Genomic DNA, 21,780 nt, shown 5'->3' on the forward strand with positions numbered 1-21,780 from the left:
ATTCAGGGTTTTCTATTTTCCAAGCACTGTGTTTCCACTTTGTTTCATTCTCTGCAACTAGATTACAGAGATTAATATGTGACAAACCCTTCAGTGGTGCACACTTTGAATGTTGTGCTTCAAATTAAATAAACTGCTAAAGTCTTCTTGTTCACTATATTTTTTCTGCACTGTTTGTTTCCAGTGAGATTCTTTGTGCTGTATTTAATCCTTTTTGTACTATCCAGTGTCATTGGATGAATGAAATGATTGTTCGTTTTGCTCATAGTAGTTATAACAAACAGAGATTCGCTAACACTTATTGGTTATAACTTTTTAATTTATATTTTTAAGTAGGGCACAGTGGGATGAGACATAAAAGATCAGCCTTCTTCCTTTTCTTTTGTCTCCTCACTCTTTTCTCCTACTCCCTAATTAATATAAATTGCTTCCTTCATTGCTTACCTTACTTACTCCTCTAAAGATAGAAGTGAGATCAAGTGGTAGTGTGGAATAGAATACATAAATGTGGTCATCACTGAGGGAGACCCAAGTCTAAGTCACTTTTTTCTTTGAAAAATATAAAATTGTGTCTTCAATCGAGAATTATGATCCCTTCACAAAATTGCATTTAAAAATATGCATGTAAAACATTTGTGTGAAAAATTTTATACTGCAGGGATTGTAGCAAAATTAATACATTTTCACGCTTATTTTATGTTTTCTCCAACTTATTTTTTAGGTTTGCTCTTTGCACTTAGGTAGGAGTAATGGTTTATTTCTTGAACACATGATGAGGAAATGAAAAAGCTTTAATCGGCAGTCACAAATAACCTAGAATTCCTAGAATTATTAATAGTTTGGACAATTATTATTTTCAGCCCATCTCAATTAAACTCTCTGTTGTTGAATTTAATACTATATATTTAATAAACTTTTAACAATTTGCTAACACCTACACATAAAAAAGCATACTAAAATGTATAATACTCCAAATATTAAAATAAGTGTAGTATCTCTCTGAAAAGTTAATTAAAAATAATCTATCCTGAAGACATATTAGTATTTTCTAATAATATGGGTTGTAAAACCCAAATAAATATATGATGAAAACCCCCTTTATGTATTCTATTAAGGTTTACTATATTTAATTTTTGTGAAAATGCTTACTTTTAAAATTAGGAGATTTTCTTTTTATTTTAAATGCTCAGTAGTATGATGATGTTCAACAGTTTATGATCATCAACATCAGAAGGAATCACATTTTAAATATAATTATTTAAAATTTTCTAATGCATTAAGAATAAATTCAGAATAAAATATCATTTTGCTATTATAATCTGCCTAATTTCTGGAGTAGACTTAATTGCAATAGTAGAATTAGTTGCAATAGTCAAATAGAATTTCACGTGATATTATTGCATTGTTTTCCTCACTATGTCTTCCTAGACTTTATATTCTATTGATTTCACACCCCTTTTCAATAATGTGCTAGATGGATTAAGTCATTTGCAAACCCTGAACATATTTTTCCAATTAATTAATTAATTTTAATTGGAGGATAATTACTTTTCAGTACTGTGATGGTTTTTGCCATACATCAACACAAATCGGTCACAGGTATATATGTGTCCCCCCCATCCTGAGGCCCCCTCCCACCTCTCACCTCCCTCCCCACCCGATCCCTCTAGGTTGTCCCAGAGCATCGGCTTTGGATGCCCTGCTCCATGCATGGAACTTACACTGGTCATCTGTTTTACATATGGTAATGTACATGTTTCAATGCTATTCTCCCAAATCATCCCACTGTGACCATTTCCCACTGAGCTCAAAAGGCTGTTCTCTACATCTGTGTCTCCTTTGCTGTCCTGCATGTAAGATTGTCAGTACTGTCTTTTAAAATTCCTTGTTTATACATTGATATACAGTATTTGTCTTTTTCTGCTGCAAAGAAAAAAACCCATTTTGAGTGATATGTGGCTTTATAAATTTTCTTTTTTTCTTTCTTAATAGGCCTTTACTGAATTTGAGATTGAGCAGCATCAAGAATGTGCTTATGATCACTTGGAAGTATATGATGGAGAAACAGATAAATCACCAGCTCTTGGACGACTGTGTGGGAACAAGATACCAGAGCCCCTTGTGGCTACTGGAAATAACATGTTTGTTCGGTTTGTCTCTGATGCATCTGTTCAAAGAAAAGGTTTTCAAGCCGCACATTCTACAGGTGAGTAAATTCGGTGATGCTTCTCTTTTCTGAGTAAGTACCAAGTTTCTCTTCTAGTGAAGGCAGGGTATTTCTAACAGGATCAAAAGAAATCCCACTGAAACATTGTATGAAATGTTTGAGAACCATGTAGCAACCTATCTAAACATCTTTGTAGTTGTTGTTTAGTCACTAAGTTGTGCCCTACTCTTTGTGACCCCATGGCCTCCTCTATCCATGGGATTTTCCAGGCAAGAATACTGGAGTGGGTTGCCATTTTCTTCTCCAGGGGACATTCTCAACCCAGGGATGGAACCTGCATCTCCTGCCTTGGCAGGCAGCTTCTTTACTGCTGAGCCAAAAGGGAAGTCCTATTTTTATAGCTCAATATTCAAAAAACTAAGATCATGGCATCTCGTCCCATTACTTCATGGCAAATAGATGGGGAAACAATGGAAACAGTGACAGACTTTATCTTCTTGGACTCCAAAATCACTGCAGATGGTGACTGCAGCCATGAAATTAAAAGATGCTTGCTCCTTGGAAGAAGAGCTATGACCAACCTAAATAGCATATTAAAAAGCAGAGACATTACTTTGCCAACAAAGGTCCATCTAGTCAAAGCTATGGTTTTTCCAGTAGTCATGTATGGTTGTGAGAGTTGGATTGTAAAGAAAGCTGAGCACCGAAGAATTGATGCTTTTGAACTGTGGTGCTGGAGAAGACTCTTGAGAGTCCCTTGGACTCCAAGGAGATCAAACCAGTCAATCCTAAAGGAAATCAGTCCTGAATATTTATTGGAAGGACTGATGCTGAATCAGAAGCTCCAATACTGTGGCTACCTTATGGGAAGAACTGATTCATTGGAAAAGACTCTGATGCTGGGAAAGATTTAAGGCGGGAGGAGAAGGGGATGACAGAGGATGAGAAGGTTGGATTGAATCACTGACTCAGTGGACATGAGTTTGAGCAAGCTCCAGGAGTTGGTGAAGGACGGGGAAGCCTGGCGTGCTGCAGTCCATGATGTTACAAAGAGTCGTACACAACTGAGCTACTGAACTGAAACTGGAACTGGATCTTTGTAGCTGTTGCACTAACTAAAAGAAACACAGTAGTTTGATCTGATTCATAATCAAGAACTGAGCTATCGGGGAAGCCCCAAAGATCAAGAAAATTATCTCTTAATGTTTATAAGGTGTATTACATGTTAATTTTGGCAATTTGATTTATGTATTTAATAGGTAGAATCTGTAGTTTGAAATTGAAAATTTTTGTTTTTGCTAAAATCCTACATGATTAGCTAACTTTCACATTAATATTTTTATCAATGTGGTATGATCAAGAACTACCGTAAATATTTATATGGTATATTATATGTTAACTTTGGAAATTCAGTCTATATGTTATATATAACAGATAGAAATCTATAGCTAGAAATTCAAAAATTTTGTTATTGCTAAAATCCTAAAGAGTGACTAAAAGTTTTTGCTTTACCTATTAGCTAATTTTCACATTAATATATTTTTGTGATTCAAATTTTGAATTCAACTCTCTGTTTACAGAGACTAACTTTTCCCCTTTTATTTGGTATGCAATACGATCTTTTTCCTAACCCTAATCCCTAATTTGACCCTTACAGGTTTCAGCTATAATGGAAGATTTTAAGAAATAAAATATAATTTAGACAAATATGAAACATTTTAGGCAAAAATGTAAAATAACTGTTTTAATTTGGAGCACATTTAACAATATATTCCATACAGTGCAGTGAGTGTCCTTTAAAATCCTTCAGTTGAAATATACACTCACTGAAGTCGCTCAGCTTATAGCGACACCTGGTGCCAGGCTCAGTGCCTTCACTGCTGAGACCCGAGGAGAGATCTGCAGCTTCCGTCGTGTCCAGCGCCTTGCCACCTTCTGCACCATAGCCAGGGTATTCTCCAGGCAAGAATCCTGGAGTGGGTTGCTGTGCCCTCCTCCACGGGATTTTCCCGACCCAGGGACTGAACCCCAGTCTCTGATATCTACTGCTTTGGCAGGCGGGTTCTTTACCAGGAGCGCTACCTCTTGGTGTAAAACAGTCTTGTTTGTCATGCTATCTATTTTTTAAAAATTTATTTATTTTAATTGGAGGCTAATTACTTTACAATATTGTATTGGTTTTGCCATACATCAACATGAAATCCGCCACGGGTGTACACGTGTTCCCCATCCTCTCTGGGTCATCCCAGTGCACCAGCCCCAAGCATCCTGTATCCTCCATCGAACCTGGACTGGCAGCTCGTCTCATATATGATATTATACATGTTTCAATGCTATTCTCCCAAATCATCCCACCCTCTCCCTCTCCCACAGAGTCCAAAAGACTGTTCTATACATCTGTGTCTCTTTTGCTGTCTCGCATACAGGGTTATCGTTACCATCTTTCTAAATTCCATATATATGCGTTAGTATACTGTAGTGGTGTTTTTCTTTCTGTCATGCTCTCTTGATTATTGTTTTCTCTTTTATTCTACTTTAGAAATGATAACTTTATTCTATTGCTCAATTTTATTCTCCACTCTAGTATATTCTGCTATGAGCATTAAATTTAAATCTATTTGGGAGAAGGTGGATTCTATCTGATTTGTGCTAGCAATGACTGGACTCAAAAATAATACAATGTCATTATTTCTCATGATTAATATAAATATTCTGGTTTGAGAAAAATCTTTCATGGGTTAAAAATATTCCATATTAATGAACTTTTTATGCCTTTGACATTTACTCTTTAAATACTTTCCTGATAACTTGTCACATGTTGAAGGAATAGAAAAATTGAAATCTCATTACTTGATCAATATTTTTCTGACATCATAGTGTTAATGGCATAATTTTAAAAATAATCCTGGCTGTCACAGTTTCTAAGAATAGAATGTAAAAATATGCTTCAAAACTCCTGAAACAGCTGATACAATATCTTCAATTTACTCACTTATAAATTCCTCTTCAGTTCAGTTCAGTCGCTCAGTTGTGTCTGACTCTTTGTGACCCCATGAATTGCAGCATGCCAGGCCTCCCTGTCCATCACCATCTCCCGGAGTTCACCCAAACTCATGTCCATCGAGTCAGTGATGCCATCCAGCCATGTCATCCTCAGTCGTCCCCTTCTCCTCCTGCCCCCAATCCCTCCCAGCATCAGAGTCTTTTCCAACGAGTCAGCTCTTCGCATGAGGTGGCCAGAGTCCTGGAGCTTCAGCTTCAGCATCAGTCACTTACTTTTATAGTCTCTCTTTTGATCTTTACCTTTACCTTAAACCTGAAGTTTTCTTGCAGCTATAAAACTCCATGACTCCTTAATTTACATGGCTTCTGCTATAGATGCTATTTCTGTGTATGTATTACCATTACGAATTCATTGAAGTGAACTTGCTCAGTCATGTCCAACTCTGTGACCCCATGGACTTAGCCTACCAGGCTCCATCCATGAGATTTTCCAGGCAAGAATACTGGAGTGAGTTGCCATTTCCTTCTCCAGAGGATCTTCCCAATCCAGGGATCAAACCCAGGTCTTCCACATTGCAGGCAGATGCTTTACCATCTGAGCCACCACATTATCACAGAGATCATATATTGAAATCCAGTGGTATACATAACATGCACTTGATATTTCAGGCACATACATACATTTAACAACTACATACATTGAGCTCTCAAAAGAGCTATGTGATGTAGGAATTATCTTTCTCTTCAGATAAAGAAATTTAAAATCTGAGAGATTAATTTGCAACAATTTCTAAAATTATATCAAAACCTGGATTTCATCCTAATTCTGACTGTGTCCAAACCTCGTGTACTTTCTACTATGGTATATTTTCTATAAACATAAGCATTTTGGACTAGGAAGAAAACCAAATCAAAACTGGATGACTGTTAATTGAAGCAATATGTAGAGACTGGATGCTTCCTCATACAAATCCTCTGTCCAAAGTAACCAACAGACTAGTTTCATTTTACTCTATTGTTCATCCCATATCCATTCAAATACCCATGTGAGCAGCCTCACTATTATTTTGTAGGCAAAACATGCCTTGGATATTGTTTGATTCAGTCCTGTCATCTCAGAAATGAGGCTTCTGAGGCTAAAACTCAATGACAACCAAAGTAGCACAAAAAAATAACAGCTGGAACTAGAATCCTCTCCCGACTCCTGCTCACTTGTGCTCTTGTCAACAATTGTGGCATCATCTCTTTCTTTCTCTTCTTCATGTGTAAATTTTTGCTCTCACTGAACTAGTTATCTTTGAATTTGGGGGGTAGATTTATTTTTTACTGGTACTCTCAAGTAGCCCCATACATACTGAAATATTATGTACTGATTATTATTTGTTGCTTGGAATGCTTTCTCTTTAACAAGGTTATTTATTTCACAGTCTTTCATCAGATATGTGTTTGGTACTTGCTTTAAATAGACACTGTAGAGTATTAATAATTCATAGCAGAACAAATGGGAATTTTATGGGAACTTATGAGAAAATAATGAGACCCTGGTTCGATTCCTGGGTTGGGAAGATCCACCAGAGAAGGGATAGGCTACCCACTCCAGTATTTTGGGGCTTCCCTTGTGGCTCAGCTGGTAAAGAATCCGCCTGCAGTACAGGAGACCTGGGTTTGATCCCTGGGTTGAGAAGATCTCCCGGAAAAGGGAAAGACTACCCACTCCAGTATTCTGGCCTGGAGAATTCCATGGACCATGTAGTCCAGGGTTGAAAGAGTCGGACATGACTGAGCAACTTTCACTTCACTTCATGAGAAAATAGGGGCTTCCCTGGTGGCTCAGCATAAAGAAAATGCCTGCCAATGCAGGAGATGAAAGTTTGATCCCTGGGTCAGAAATATACCCTGGAGAAGGAAATGGCAACCCACTCCAGTATTCTTGCCTGGAGAATCCCATGGACAGAGGAACCTGGTGTACTATAGTCCATGGGGCAGCAAAGAGTTGGACACAATTTAGCAACTAAACAAGAATAATGACAATGAGAAAATAGAAGCAATATCTACCTTTTGACAGCTATAGTCTGAGAAGTTAAATTGAAGATTTGTGGTGGATTTCTGTTAAGACAGTCAAGTCCAATACTACACTTGTCAAATTTGCTAAATGTATAAGGCATTTATTCATTATTTACTGCTTTCTAGAACACATGTTAACTATTATTAATGGACCCTGAAGTATACATTTTAATTTGCTTGAATAAATTTATATTTCTATATAAAATTTTAATTATTTCCACAAGGAAAGTTTCTAACACTATGAATTTTGAAATTAGATGAATAGAAATATTAATGTTGCTTTATGGTTTTCTTTTTTTTTTTTACAAGTAATACATTCCAAATCCGTGGGAAATGGACTTTATTGAAAAAGGTGCCATTTTCCTCTGAAGGTGGGTTCAAATTCTAAGTCCAAATTTATTTTAATCAAGTAAAAGAAATGGTATTATGCCAGACTTAAACTATTGAAGAAAAAACCTTTTTCATTAAAAAAAGTATCCTGTGTATTCTCTCAGAAGATAAGGCTATAGTACAGGAAAAGAGGAAAAGTGTGTAAGAAAATATTTTAAAACACTGCATGTCTGGCAGGACATTTTTCTGCAGCATTAAGCATCATTGTATTTGTCAATGACATTTAAAAATCAAATAATATATTATTCAGCACCTTTGAAATTATGTTGATAAAACTAAATTATATTTCTATGCCTACTAAAAACATTTATTGGTCAGATTACAGGCCCTCTTAGGAACTTAACCAGGAAATAAACAAATGTCTTTCCAAATTAAAATGAAGGCCACCCTTTCTGAAACAATTTAAGTCAGTCTTAATTGTAGTTTAAGTCATTTGAGTATCGTCGTTTTCTAGAAGTTTTCAGTAAAATCAAATAATGATGCCTCACATTTCAGATTCACAACGACTTTGTTAAGTCTCTTTTTCCCATTTTGTTCAAATACTTCATTTTTTTCTTGACTTCTGTTCTGAACTAGGTCCCTCAGAGAATTGTTTCCTCTGGTTTGCTTTGCTACTTTGTTTCTCCAAAGTAGGCATACAGAAGCCAGCACCTCTCCCACAGTTCACCTCTTCCTGAGCTGTGGAATAAAAGCAATGCAAGTACTGACAGCTGTAAACAAAACAAACCACTCACTTATATCAAACTGTGAGAATAAATCAAATTTATTAAGTATTTGTCAATGGAATTACATTATTTATACATTTATATTCAGAAATATTGTCACAAAATATTTTACTGGCCTTCGAAAAGCTAATTCTTCCTTTCTGAAAACAGATTAATAGTGCTTTAAATTGTTTTTCAATTTTTCTGGCTCTTCTTTTTGCACCTGAGTGGATCCCTAGAAGTACAGATGATGGCATTTAGATGTTCTCGCTGGAAAATAATAAAATGATGGTAGTGTATTCTTAGGTGGCTTTTCCTGCATGCCAGGTATCTTTCAATAATTTCACATATATTTCAATAATTTCACATGTATTAGCCTATAGCTCCAGAGAAGGCAATGGCACCCCACTCCAGTACTCTTGCCTGGAAAATCCCATAGACGGAGGAGTCCATGGGGTCTCTGAGGGTCAGACACAACTGAACAACTTCACTTTCACGTTTCACTTTCATGCATTGGAGAAGGAAATGGCAACCCACTCCTGTGTTCTTGCCTGGAGAACCCCAGGGACGGGGGAGCCTGGTGGGCTGCCGTCTATGGGGTCACACAGAGTCGGACACAACTTAAGTGACTTAGCAGCAGCAGCAGCAGCATGAGCCTATAGCTCTTCATCTAGATCCTATCACTTGAGTACTGTGTATGATCCCTACTTTAGAAATGAAGTGGGGGACAAAATCCCACAGCTGATGACTAGTAGAATTCAGATTTGTATCCAGGCCATTTGGGTGTAGAGTTTTGTCACAGGGAGAGGAAATAATTCTTGGAGTTAGGGATAAGAGAAGCACCATTGTGGAAAAAGAAGGATGCTTAGTTTTCAGTCTGTGGGACTTAAGAGATAGTTTCCAAGACTGATCAGATTTCCAGCTTTCCAGGGAGAGTGGTTATAAGTACACATGGGACCTATATCAAGAGATTGTGCAAGACACTTGTCCTCAAACTGGAAGACAAAGGGACAATTGTTTATTTTTTAATTTAAATTTATTTATTTTAATTGGAGGCTAATTACTTTACAATATTGTATTGGTTTTGCCATACATTTATTTATTTATTTTTGTCTAAATTTAATTATTTTTAATTGGAGTATAATTACTTTACAATGTTGTGTTGGTTTCTGCCATATATCAACGCGAATCAGCCATAGGTATGTATATTAAGTCTCCTCCCTCTCAAACTTCCCCCCCCATCTCCCACCCCATCCTACCCCTCTAGGTTGTCAGTGTACCAGTTTAGAACTCTCTGCATCATACAGCAAATTTCCACTGGGTATCTAATTTTATATATACCAATGTATATATTTCACTGTTTCTCTCAATAGCTCCAGTCAGTTTTCTATGTCTGCATCTCCATTGCTGCCCTGCAGAGTTTCATCAGTACTATCTTTCTAGATTCTATATATATGCATTAGAATACAATGTTTGTTTTTCTCTTTATGACTTCACTTCACTATTGTAAACAGTGCTGCAATGAACAGTAGGGTACATGTGTCTTTTTCAATTATGGTTTCCTCAGAGGATTCATGCCCAGTAGTGGGATTGTTGGATCATATGGTAGTTTTATTCCTAGTTTGTTAAAGTAATCTCTATACTATTCTCCATAGTGGTTATAAATCAGTTTTCATTCCCACCAACAGTGCAAGAAGGTTCCTTTTCCTCCACACCTTCTCCAGCATTTATTGTTTATAGATATTTTCATGATTGTCATTCTGACCAGTGTGAGATGATATCTCATGGCCATTTAGATTTGTATTTCTCTAATAATGAGCCATGTTGAGCATCTTTTCATGTGTTTTTAGCCATCTGTATGTCTTCTTTGGAGAAGTATCTGTTTAGTTCTGCCCAGTTTTTGATTGGGTTGTTTGTTTTTCTGGTACTGAGCTGAATGAGCTGCTTGTAAACTTTGGAGATTAATTCTCTGCCAGTTGTTTTGTTTGCTGTTTTTTCTCCCATTCTGAGGGTGGTCTTTTCGCCTTGTTTATAGATTCTTTCACTGTGCAAAAGCTTTTAAGTTTAATTGAATTTCATTTATTTATTTTTGTTTTTGCTTCCATTACTGTAGGATATGGTCATAGAGGATCTTGCTGTGATTTATGTCAAGGAGTATTCTGCCTATATTTTCCTCTAAGAGTTTTATAATTTCTGGTCTTACATTTAGGTCTTTAACCCATTTTGAGTTTATTTTTGTGTATGGTGTTAGGAAGTGTTCTAATTTCATTATTTTATACATAGTTGTTATCATTTAACATTATGTAGAAGGCATTCTCATGACTAAAACACTAGTTGGAAGTTTTTGCATCTATAGTCATGCCAAGGTCTCTGAGTGTGCAGTTGTATGTGGCAATGCCCAGAGTTCTGGCTGAGCCTACTTGTATTCAGACACATCTGAATAGGGTTCCATCTTGGGGATTCAGAAACATTTTGTTAGTTAAAATCACCAAACCACAATGTGGGTAAACCATATACCAATCTGAAAAAATTTAAGTAAGAGTTTTAGCTATCCTAATTCACCCTCACAAGGTGCTGCCAAGGACTGTCTGGTCACAGAAGACCACACCAGGGTTAAAACTGTGTTTCAATAACCATTGGTTTATCAGTCCAAATCTTTCCACATTGTATTTTTATTTCTGTTCTTTCCCAACTCTTCCCACTTTTTTGGGGACTTCCCAGTTTTTGTAATGAAATTTCTGCTTCCCAGTAACCTCTCAGTCATTGCAAATAAGGGCAAAATGAAACTCTAATTTCTCCTGGCACTTTCCATAGCACTTCCTTTGTCTCCCTATGCCCAGTCATGCTTGTATGTGTAATTGGTTGGAGGAGACTATAGGCTTCCTCTACTTTTAACTACTCTCTTTGTTGTTGTTCAGTCGCTAAGACATGTCTGACTCTGTGAACCCATGGACTGCAGCATGCCAGGCTCTTCTGTTCTCGACCATCTCCTGGAGTTCGCTCAAACTGATGTTCATTGAGTTGGTGATGCTATCTAACTATCTCATCCTCTGCCACCCTCTTCTCCTTTTGCCTGCAATCTTTTCCAGCATCAAGGTCTTTTCCAATGAGCCAGCTTTTCACATCATGTGGCCAAAGTACTGTAGCTTCAGCTTCAGCATTGTCATTTCCAATGAATATTTAGGGCTGATTTCCTTTAGATAGACTGGTTTGATCTCCTTGCAGTCCAAGGGACACTAAAGAGTCTTCTCCAACATCACAGTTCAAAAACATCAATCCTTTGGCCTTCTTTATGGTTCAGCTCTCACATCTGTACATGACTACTGGAAAAACCGTAGGTTTGACTATAAGGACCTTTGTTGGCAAAGTAATGTCTCTGCTTTTTAATATGCTGTCTAGCTTGGCCATAGCTTTTCTTCCAAGGAGCAAGTGTCTTTTCATTTCATGGCTGCTGTCAACATCTGCAGTTATTTTGGACTCCAAGAAAATAAAATGTGTCACTGTTTCCATTTTTTTCCCCCATCTATTTGCCATGAAGAGATGGGACCATGCTGGGCTGGAAGAAGCACAAGCTAGAATCAAGATTGTCAGGAAAAATATCAATAACCTCAGATATGCAGATGACACCACCCTTATGGCAGAAAGTGAAGCTTACTCCTGGAAGAAAAGTTATGACCAACCTAGATACTGACTGAACTGACTGAACTGAACTGAACTGATGGGACCACATGCCATGATCTTAGTTTTTTGAATGTTGATTTTCAAGCCAGCTTTTTCACTCTATTCTTTCACCCTCATTAAACGATTATTTAGTACCCCCTTCAGTTCAGTTCAGTCACTCAGTTGCGTCCAACTTTGGGACCTCATGGACTGCAGCAGGCTAGGCTTCCCTGGCCATCACCAATTCCCAGAGTTTACTCAAACCCGTGTCCATCGAGTCAGTGATGCCATCCAACCATTTTATCCTCCGTCGTCCCCTTTTCCTACCACCTTCAATATTTCCCAGATCAGGGTTTTTTCCAAGGAGTCAGTTCTTCACATCAAGTGGTCAAATATTGGAGTTTCAGCTTCAGCATCGGTCCTTCCAATGAATATTCAAGACTGATTTCCTTTAGGATAGACTGGTTGAATCTCCTTGCTGTCCAAGGGACTCTCAAGAGTCTTCTCCAACACCACAGTTCAAAAGCATCAATTCTTCAGTACTCAGTTTTCTTTATTTATATTCCAACTCTCCCATCCATACATGACCACTGGAAAAATCATAGCTTTGACTAGATGGAGCTTTGTCAGCAAAGTAATGTCTCTGCTTTTTAATATGCTATCTTCTTTGGTCATAGCTTTTCTTCCAAGGTGCAAGCATCTTTTCATTTCATGGCTGCAGTCACCACCTTCAGTGATTATGGAGCCCCCCAAAAAACAAAGTCTGTCACTGTTTCCATTGTTTCCCCGTCTATGGGACCAGATGCCATGATCTTGTTTTCTGAATGTCGAGTTTTAAGCCAACTTTTTCACTCTCCTCTTTCATTTTCATCAAGAGGCTCTTTAGTTCCCCTTTGCTTTCTGCCATAGAGTTGTGTCATCTGCATAGCTGAAATTGTTGATATTTCTGCCGGCAGTCTTAATACCAGCTTGTGATTCATCCAGCCCAGGATTTCGCATGATGTGCTTAGCCTATAAGTTAAATAAGCAGAGCGATAATATACAGCCTTGGTGTACTCCTTTCCTAATTTTGATCCAGTCTATTGTCCCATGTCTGATTCCAACTGTTGCTTTTTGATCTGCATACAGGTTTCTCAGGAGACAGGTAAGGTGGTCTGTTACTCCCATTTCTTTATGAATTTACCACAGTTTGTTGTGATCCACACATCCAAAGGCTTTAATGTAGTCAATTAAGCAGAAGCAGATGTTTTTCTGGAACTCCCTTGCTTTCTCCATGATCCAAAGAAGGTTGACATTTGATTTCTAGTTCCTCTATGTGTTTTCTAAACCCAGCTTGTACATCTGAAAAGTCTCAGTCCAGGTACTCCTGAAACCTAGCTTGAAGAATTTTGAGCATAACCTTGCTAGCCTATGACATGAGCACAAGTTTACAGTAGTTTGAACATTCACTTCCTCTCTACTCATTGTAAAATTTGGGGGCCCAGGCTACAAAGAGTAATTTTTTGAAAACTTTCATTCTCTAAAATACATTAACTGTAAATTTTACACAGGTATATATTTGTTATACTTACCTCTTATGACAGAAGTAGTAACTGGTAAATCATATGTTTATTAATATCTCTGAAAAAGCTTCCCTTGTGGTTCAGCCGGTAAAGAATCTGCCCACAATGTGGGAGACCTGGGTTCGATCCCTGGGTTGGGAAGATCCCCTGGAGAAGGAAAAGGCTACCCACTCCAGTATTCTGGCCTGGAGAATTCCATGAACTTATATAGTCCATGGGGTCACAAAGAGTCGGACACGACTGAGCGACTTTAACTCACTCACTCTGAAAAAGCTGTGAAAAGAGCATTTTTTGTTTGTTTGTTAAACACACAAATTATAATTCATAATGTTCTGGAACTACAAGATTAACTACAATTTATGAGGGGTGTACATTATTCCAAATCAAGTTAGATAAGTATTTCAACCTAAGTAAAGTAATACTGGTCTGCATATTCTATGTAGAGAGTTCTATATGGCACATACACATATAGGATTTTTATATTGTTGATTTTTTTAGTTATTTCTTATTACTTTGGCTTTTGGGTTCTTAAAATACTTAGATTTAACTTGAACACTGACCTTCTTGTCTTTGAAAACAGTTATTTAAGAGTGAAAACAATATAATTTATAACAATAAAAAATATTCATTGAGAGCTACTATAAGTTATTTTTCAGTCACTCAGTCGTGTCTGACTCTTCGTGACCCCATGGACTAGAGCACACCAGGCTTCCTTGTCTTTCACTATCTCCCAGAGTTTGCCCTAACTCATGTCCATTGAAAGATATACCCATGTGAATGCAGAGTTCCAAAAAATAACAAGGAGAGATAAGAAAGCCTTCTTAAGTGAGCAATGCAAAGAAACAGAGGAAAACAATAGAATGGGAATGACTAGAGACCAATTGAAGAAAATTAGAGATCCCAAGGGAACATTTCATGCAAAGACAGGCTCAATAAAGAACAGAAACAATATGATCCTAACAGAAGCAGAAGATATTAAAAAGAGGTGGCAAGAATACACAGAAGAACTATAGGAAAAAAGGTCTTCATGACCTGGACAGCCATTATGGTGTGATCACTCACCTAGAGACAGAAATAGAGTGTGAAGTTAAGTGGGCCTTAGGAAGCATTACTACAAACAAAACTAGTGGAGGTGATGGAATGCCATCTAGGCTATTTCAAATCCTCAAAGATGATGCTGTAAAAGTGCTGCACTCAGTATGTCAGCAAATTTGGCAAACTCAGCAATGGGCTCAGGACAGGAAAAGTTCAGTTTTCATTTCAATCCCAAAGGAGGACCATGCCAAAGAATGTTCAAACTAGCTCACAATTGTACTCACTTTACATGCTAGCAAAGTAATGCTCAAAATCCTCCAAGCTAGCCTTTAACAGTACGTGAACCAAGAAATTCCAGATGTACAAGCTGGATTTAGAAAAGGCAGAGGAATCAGAGATCAAATTGCCGACACCCACTGAATCATAGAAAAAGCAAGGGGATTCCAGAAGAACATCTGCTTCATTGATTATAATAAAGCCTTTGACTGCATGGATCACAAAAAATTGTGGAAAGTTCTTAAAGAGATGGGAAGATCAGACCACCTCACCTGCCTCCTGAAAACCCTGTATGCAGGTTGAGAAGCAGCAGTTGGAACCAGACATGGAACAACAGTTTGGTTCAAATTTAGAAAGGAGTAAGTCAAAACTGTATATTGTCATCCTGTTTATTTAACTTATATGTAGAGTATATCATGCAAAATGCCCGGCCAGATGAAGCACAAGCTGCAATCAAGATTGCCAGGAGAAATATAAATAACCTCAGATATGCAATAACCTCAGATGACACCACCCTAGTGGAAGAAAGCAAAGGGGAACTAAAGAGCTTCTCGACTAAGGTAAAAGAGGAGAGTTGAAAAGGCTGGCTTGAAAATCCAGCATTCATAAAACTAATGGCATCCAATCCCATCATTTCAGACAAATAGATGGGGAAAAAATGGAAACAGTGACAGGTTTTATTTTCTTGGACTCTAAGATAACTATGGATGGTGACGGCAGGGATGAAATTAAAAGATGCTTGCTCCTTGGAAGAAAAGCTATGACCAACCTAGACAGTGTATTAATAAGCAGAGACATCACTTTGCTAACAAAGTTTTGAATAGTCAAAGCTATGGTTTTTCTAGTAGTTATGTATAGATGTGAGAGTTGGACCATAAAGAAGTCTCAGTGGTGAGGAATTAATGTTTTTGAATAGTGGTGCTAGAGAAGACTCTTGAGAGTCCCTTGGCAGCAAGGAGATCAAACCAGTAAATCCTGAAGGAAGTCAACCCTGAATATTCATTGGAACTACTGATGCTAAAACTGAAGCTCCAATACTTTGGCCATCTGATGGGAAGACCCGACTCATTGGAAAAGACCCTGATGCTGGGAAAGATTGAAGGCAGGAGTAGAAAGGGGCAACAGTGGATGAGATGATTGGATGGCATCACTGATTCAATGGATGTGAGTTTAAGCAAACTCCAGGAGATAGTGAAGGACAGGGAAGACTGGCGTGTTGCAATCCATGGATTTGCAAAGTCAGACGTGACTAGCAAATGAACAACAACAAAAAATGTCCATTGAGTTGGTGATGCCATCCAACCATCTCATCCTCTGCTGCCCCCCTTTTCTCCTGCCTTCAGTCTTTCCCAACGTCAGAGTCTTTTCCAATAAGTTGGCTCTTCACATCAGGTGGCCAAAGCACTGGAGTTTCAACTTCAGCATTCAGGGTTGATTCCCTTTAGGATTGACTGGTTACTATATGGCAGGTACTGATTTAAGTGATTTTCATAGCCCGCTAAGATTGGTACTATTGTTGTCATCTGCACTTTACCTTATTTGTTAGAGAAGCGATGCCACTTATCCAAAGTCACTGAACTAGTAAATGTGAAGCTGAAATACCAAACCCAGCCTACCAAGCCTAGGGCCTATCAATATCCACTACGTCATTGGAATCTTCAAATATGGGAAGCCTAACTGACCATGGAGATGAATACAGAAGTTAGAGTGGTTATACTACACTAAAAGAGAAATTGGAATTGTTAAAGCTCACTGAGCTCACTTATCTCATTTTTATTCCTTGGGCAGAGTGTGGTGGCAGACTGAAAGTGGAATCAAAACCCAGAGATCTGTACTCACATGCTCAGTTTGGTGATAACAACTACCCAGGACAAGTTGATTGTGAATGGCTCTTAGTGTCAGAACGGGGCTCTCGACTCGAATTATCCTTCCAGATTTTTGAAGTGGAAGAAGAAGCTGACTGTGGCTATGACTACGTTGAGCTCTTTGATGGTCTTGATTCAACAGCAGTGGGGCTTGGTCGATTCTGTGGATCAGGGGTAAATACAGTACCAACAGGATACCATAGACATGATAAAAATACCTATAAATTGGTGATTCAATATATGTAAGATGTGTAAGTCAGCAATGCTTTTACAAAAAAATGTGGCATCATATTATTAATGGCTTGATAAGTTATAACATATCATTTCCCTTCTCTATTGCTAGTGAATTTGCTCAATAACATCAAACAAGACAGATGAATTCAGTAACTATAATTCTTGTTACTGTCCACATTCTAACTTTTTAAATTCATGCTTTAAATTGTGCACTAACTATTTAATTATCTAAAAGCAATATACCTTAACACACACCATGACAGCTTTGAAAACTTCTAAATTAAAGCAAAGAAAAAGAATATGCACAATTCAAATTGAGATTCCCCTCTCAACAATACATATGATAAGTGGCAGGATCTGCTACCAGTGTACAGGTTTAGCCTATTGAATGTTGCTCCATTGCAGTGTGCGCAGGACACAGTACCAAAAATAGGTTAGAGGGCATCAACATGACAAATAAGAAAAAGGAAAGCTTAAGGTTTTCTCAATTCCCCCAGGTTTCAGCACATTAATATAAAATGTTCTTCTGAATACATATTTTGTTCTAAAGCTTTAGTTCCATTTTTCAAATGTCTACCAATAACTATTACTTAAATAATACTGAATTTGAATAATATTGAACTCCTGTCCAAATTACAACTGAAATGAAACAAAAGTGCTTCTCAGTACTTAGATTACTAAAACAAGAAGGAATGGACAGTTTGGATTCTGGAAGTTGCTCTGCCTCAGAGCAGCTTCTGAAATAATTTTAATGTCTCCTTTTTCTCTCTGAGCTTCACTTTAATTATTTGTAAATCAAAGGGACTTGGTTTAAAATTTTGGAGAAAAACACCAAGTTCCAGAACTTGGAAGCAGACTTAATTATGTTCAAAGCTCAGCTATATCACTGATCAACTTTGTGATCTTGAGCACAGCATCTATTCTCTGAAACTCAAGCTTTCTCACCTGTAAAATAAAGTCACTGTCATTTACTTTTCAAGGTTATTGGGAGGATTCAATTTTATACCAAATTTCCAAATATGAATTACATCGAAGAAAAAATAATTCATTTTATTGTTTGTTTTTGTTTGTGTGTCTTTGTTTGTCTTTGTTTGTTTTTGTCTTCAGCCACCAGAAGAAATCTATTCAATTGGTGATACAGTTTTAATTCATTTTCATACTGATGACACAATCAGCAAGAAAGGATTTCATATAAGATACAAAAGCATCAGATATCCAGATTCCCCACATACCAAAAAATAACCAAAACCTCCATAAGAACATAAAGGAATGTGTATAATGCAGAGAAGATGTATTTCTTTTTTAAATGAAGATTTTAGCGCAAATGTTTCATATGAGTTTAAGCAAAAGAAAACTGCAAGACCAGAATTATCTCTGCACTACAAGAGAAGTTTCCAGCCAACCCTGATGAGCATTACCAGGATATTTGAACTCCATTCTTGACAGTAAACATATAAATAAAGATGGTGAAAGAGCATCATGATTCAAAGAAGACTTCGCAAATTTGTTCACAGCACAACACAGATGCTTCACAAGTCAAATAGTTCCTTTCAAGGTCTGTGACCCTGCAGAATGTTCTTTTTGACAGTTTCTCAATATATGGGAGAAATAAAATGATCTTACAGGTTATAAACTGGAAAACCCTCTCCTCGAATCTTAGGATAATTGCTTTGACTGTGCATCTTGAAGACAGTGTAAACCAGATCCATATAAGTTGTTATGAAGTGGAAGTCTTTTAAGGGTGGTTTATACTTTAAATATGGGTATGACCAGTGTTTGGAAACTGGAATATTTCAGCTTCATTATTTTCCCTTGCAGGCTAAATTTACCTCTTTGAAACATAAACAATCTTGAAACCATTTCATTTTCCTGACCTTTGACAAGTTTGAAATGTCAGTAGTGTCTATCATTTAGTTAATTTTAGACATAATTTTATTTAAGTGCTGGAAAATGCCCAGTGTATCGGTAAACTCAATTCTTTCAGTGAGAAATGCTGCCTTTTCACACCAAATTCAAGAAACCTCATGATGTCTTATGAACTTGGTGAGATAATTCCCAACAGGTGTGAACAGGATAGTTTTGAAGTGACTGCCTAGACGGCTCATGCTCAAGTTCTGCTGCTGCTATTCTTCTGTTTGTTGTCGATCTGTTGTAGCTGTTAATGTTGATGTTGTCAAGGTTAATTTTTTTTAATGAAATGAAGTGGGTAAGCCTTGTTAGAACTGAAAATTTTCTTTTTCTTCCTAGAATTCAGGTTTTTAAAATGTATGCTGGAAAAAAAAAAAAAAAGGTCTGTTTCTGAAAGACTTTCTATGGTGCTATTCCATAAACATTTTTTTTAAACAATGTTTTTGACCTTTGAGCCAACCACCTGTAGACTACAAATGTCTCTGTGTGGCTGGTAGCACTTGAAGACTAAAGACTTGCTAAATGTATCAAAAGTATGTCATTGCAAGGGTAGCACTTGTCCTGTGGAACAACTCCTTACAATGCCTTAGAATTATTGTGAATGATTGAGCAGATCCTCCTAAGAGACACACCTTTTTTTTGAAAAGTTGATTATAGTAGTATATGTTGGCTAGCATCTCTATGAGGAAAATTAATTTCTGTGACTGAGGTCTTTAGATATAAATATGGTGACCTACTTTTATTATAGAAAAATTAATTTTCTGCTTTGAAGCCAAGATTTTTTTTAATGTTAATGTATGTATATGTGAGATTGTCTGAATGAGTGAAGCTACAAGAAGATGAAAAGTAGTGGGTGGCTGAAAAGTTTAAATTTACGTGCCAAGTTCTGCTAGAATCCTGTTTGAAGAGCAACTTTCATAAGCTGTTTCATGGACAAATAATGGGAATTTCTCATTATTATCTATCTCATTTTAAAAAAGGCTCCTTCCTTCAGAGAAACTCTATTTTGATATTTTTTTATGTTGATATAGATTGCTGTATGAAGTAGCTTTGGTTCTGTTGTCTGTCCATGAACATTCAATATTTAATAAAATTGAAAATCTTTCATTTTACAAAATTAAACTATACACACAGATTTAGCTTGTTTTTTTTTTTCCATTGTTGCCTTGAAAATCTTTTCTTGTGTATGAATTGTATTATGTAAATACATTTTTAAAAACAATCTTTTGATCTCATGGAACATTACTTTGGAAAAGTATAAATATTGCCTGCAATATAAGGAGCTTTTTATTGGAGCTGATTTATTCCAGTAACTTCTATGTTTTTTTCACCAATCTCCAGTGAGCCAAAATATCAGGAATAGGAAAGAGAGGAGAAAAGAAGAAACACTGAGACCTGGTGTACTACGCTGAGCCCAGCCCAGTACTAAGCACACGCACTAGCTCTTTTAACTTCAGGCCACGCTTTGAGAGCTGTGGTGATGGGCTCATTTCATGGTTTAGAAACTGAGGCTCAAAGAAAGAATATAATGTTCCCAGGGTTACAGTGTAAAGTTAGATGTTAAAACTCAAATTGTCTGATATAAAACTCTGTGCTTCTTCTAAAAATGTAGTAGAATCAATTTTGACATATATACATATATATATGGTAGGTATATTTTTATGCTGAAACTTTCCACATAAAGTCAGTTTTAGAGGTGAATTGCAGTAGAACTTTCAGAATAAACTTGGTTACTTTCAGGAATAGCATGACAATTAAAATATCAACTGTAGATATCTTTAAGGACCACAGTTGATGCTAGAAATTTAAGAAACCAAAAAAGCTACTATATAGTTTAGAGTTAGTAACTATGGGCCTTTTGTTAAAATAAGTACATTAAATTATTTTATCTGATGTGATAGGGAGAATGTAGTGTTTTTAAGAAATACTGTGGATATTCTTCTGATTGATATCCTATAAGGCTTCAATGAGCTGCCCTCACACAACTGGGAAGTAAAGTATTTAGAAGGCACACTCAAAGAGGTTGTCATAACTTAGGTCTTCAATGGGAACATTAATTTTTTTATTGTACCTTTGTATGATATCTGCTCACTGCATATTATTTTTATACTAATTCAACTTTGGCTTAGGTGTATTGTTAAATTCAAACACAAACAGCTTCATTGTTATTGTGGTAATAATGGTTAGTTACTGTTCTAGGCATTTTGTTAGCTTTTGTAAATTTATTTTCAACCTTTGCATCAACTTCTACATTAGTCTTGGTTGTATTAATACTGTCTATTTGCTGAAGTTCTAACTCCTATACAATCCTCACTGACTCTACATATAAAATCTGCTCCCACTTAATATGATTTTATTAAATTATTTTTAAAAGTCAATTTTGAATATTACTCTAGTTATTTAGAAGATCATGACTTAATATAACTGCACGAACAATATTTTTAAAGAAATATATGAGAAACAGCAGCTCTATTTCCAAAATCCCTAAATGTCCTCTGCTTGTACTGACTGAATTTTTGCTACCTTGCATTAGTTTCAGTATACCGCATTATCAGATTCAAATTCTGTTCAATTTTGTTTTAAATATGTTAGTCTTTCATTTGATTATTATTTTTTTCTATTTTTGATAATAAGCCTCAAATAATGAAATTTTATTCTCATATGTAGAAAATCTCTGAAAGCATTTCTTATTCTTCACAAGGGTAAATTTTTTAAAAAGAAGCACTGAATTATCAGTTTGTTTAAAATTGGTAAACTACAGCCATGTGCAAATTAAAAGTAACTTTCAATTAAAACAATTATCAAAATGTTTGGAAATTTTATTTAGCTATACTTTTATTTAGCAAGAATATTTTGGATAAAGGAAAACCATTTATACCATTTATTAAATCCACCATGGGAGGAAGAAAACA

The 21,780-nt window shown here is 36.6% G+C and overlaps 1 protein-coding gene across 2 annotated transcripts in view; it reads left to right on the top strand.

Annotated features, from left to right (window-relative positions):
* TLL1 (tolloid like 1) overlaps positions 1 to 20,003 on the top strand; it is a 314,692-nt gene extending 294,689 nt beyond the window's left edge. For both annotated transcript variants that reach the window (XM_069556609.1, XM_069556608.1), the window contains 3 exons: positions 1,993 to 2,206; positions 16,650 to 16,900; positions 18,068 to 20,003. In XM_069556609.1, coding sequence (XP_069412710.1) covers positions 1,993 to 2,206; positions 16,650 to 16,900; positions 18,068 to 18,202 — 600 coding nt within the window. In that variant the 3' untranslated portion in view covers positions 18,203 to 20,003. The remainder of the gene's footprint in view (positions 1 to 1,992; positions 2,207 to 16,649; positions 16,901 to 18,067) is intronic.
* The last annotated feature ends 1,777 nt before the right edge of the window (positions 20,004 to 21,780 follow it).

Source organism: Ovis canadensis, chromosome 17 (assembly GCF_042477335.2).
Source record: "Ovis canadensis isolate MfBH-ARS-UI-01 breed Bighorn chromosome 17, ARS-UI_OviCan_v2, whole genome shotgun sequence".
In the NCBI taxonomy this organism is placed as follows: domain Eukaryota; kingdom Metazoa; phylum Chordata; class Mammalia; order Artiodactyla; family Bovidae; genus Ovis; species Ovis canadensis.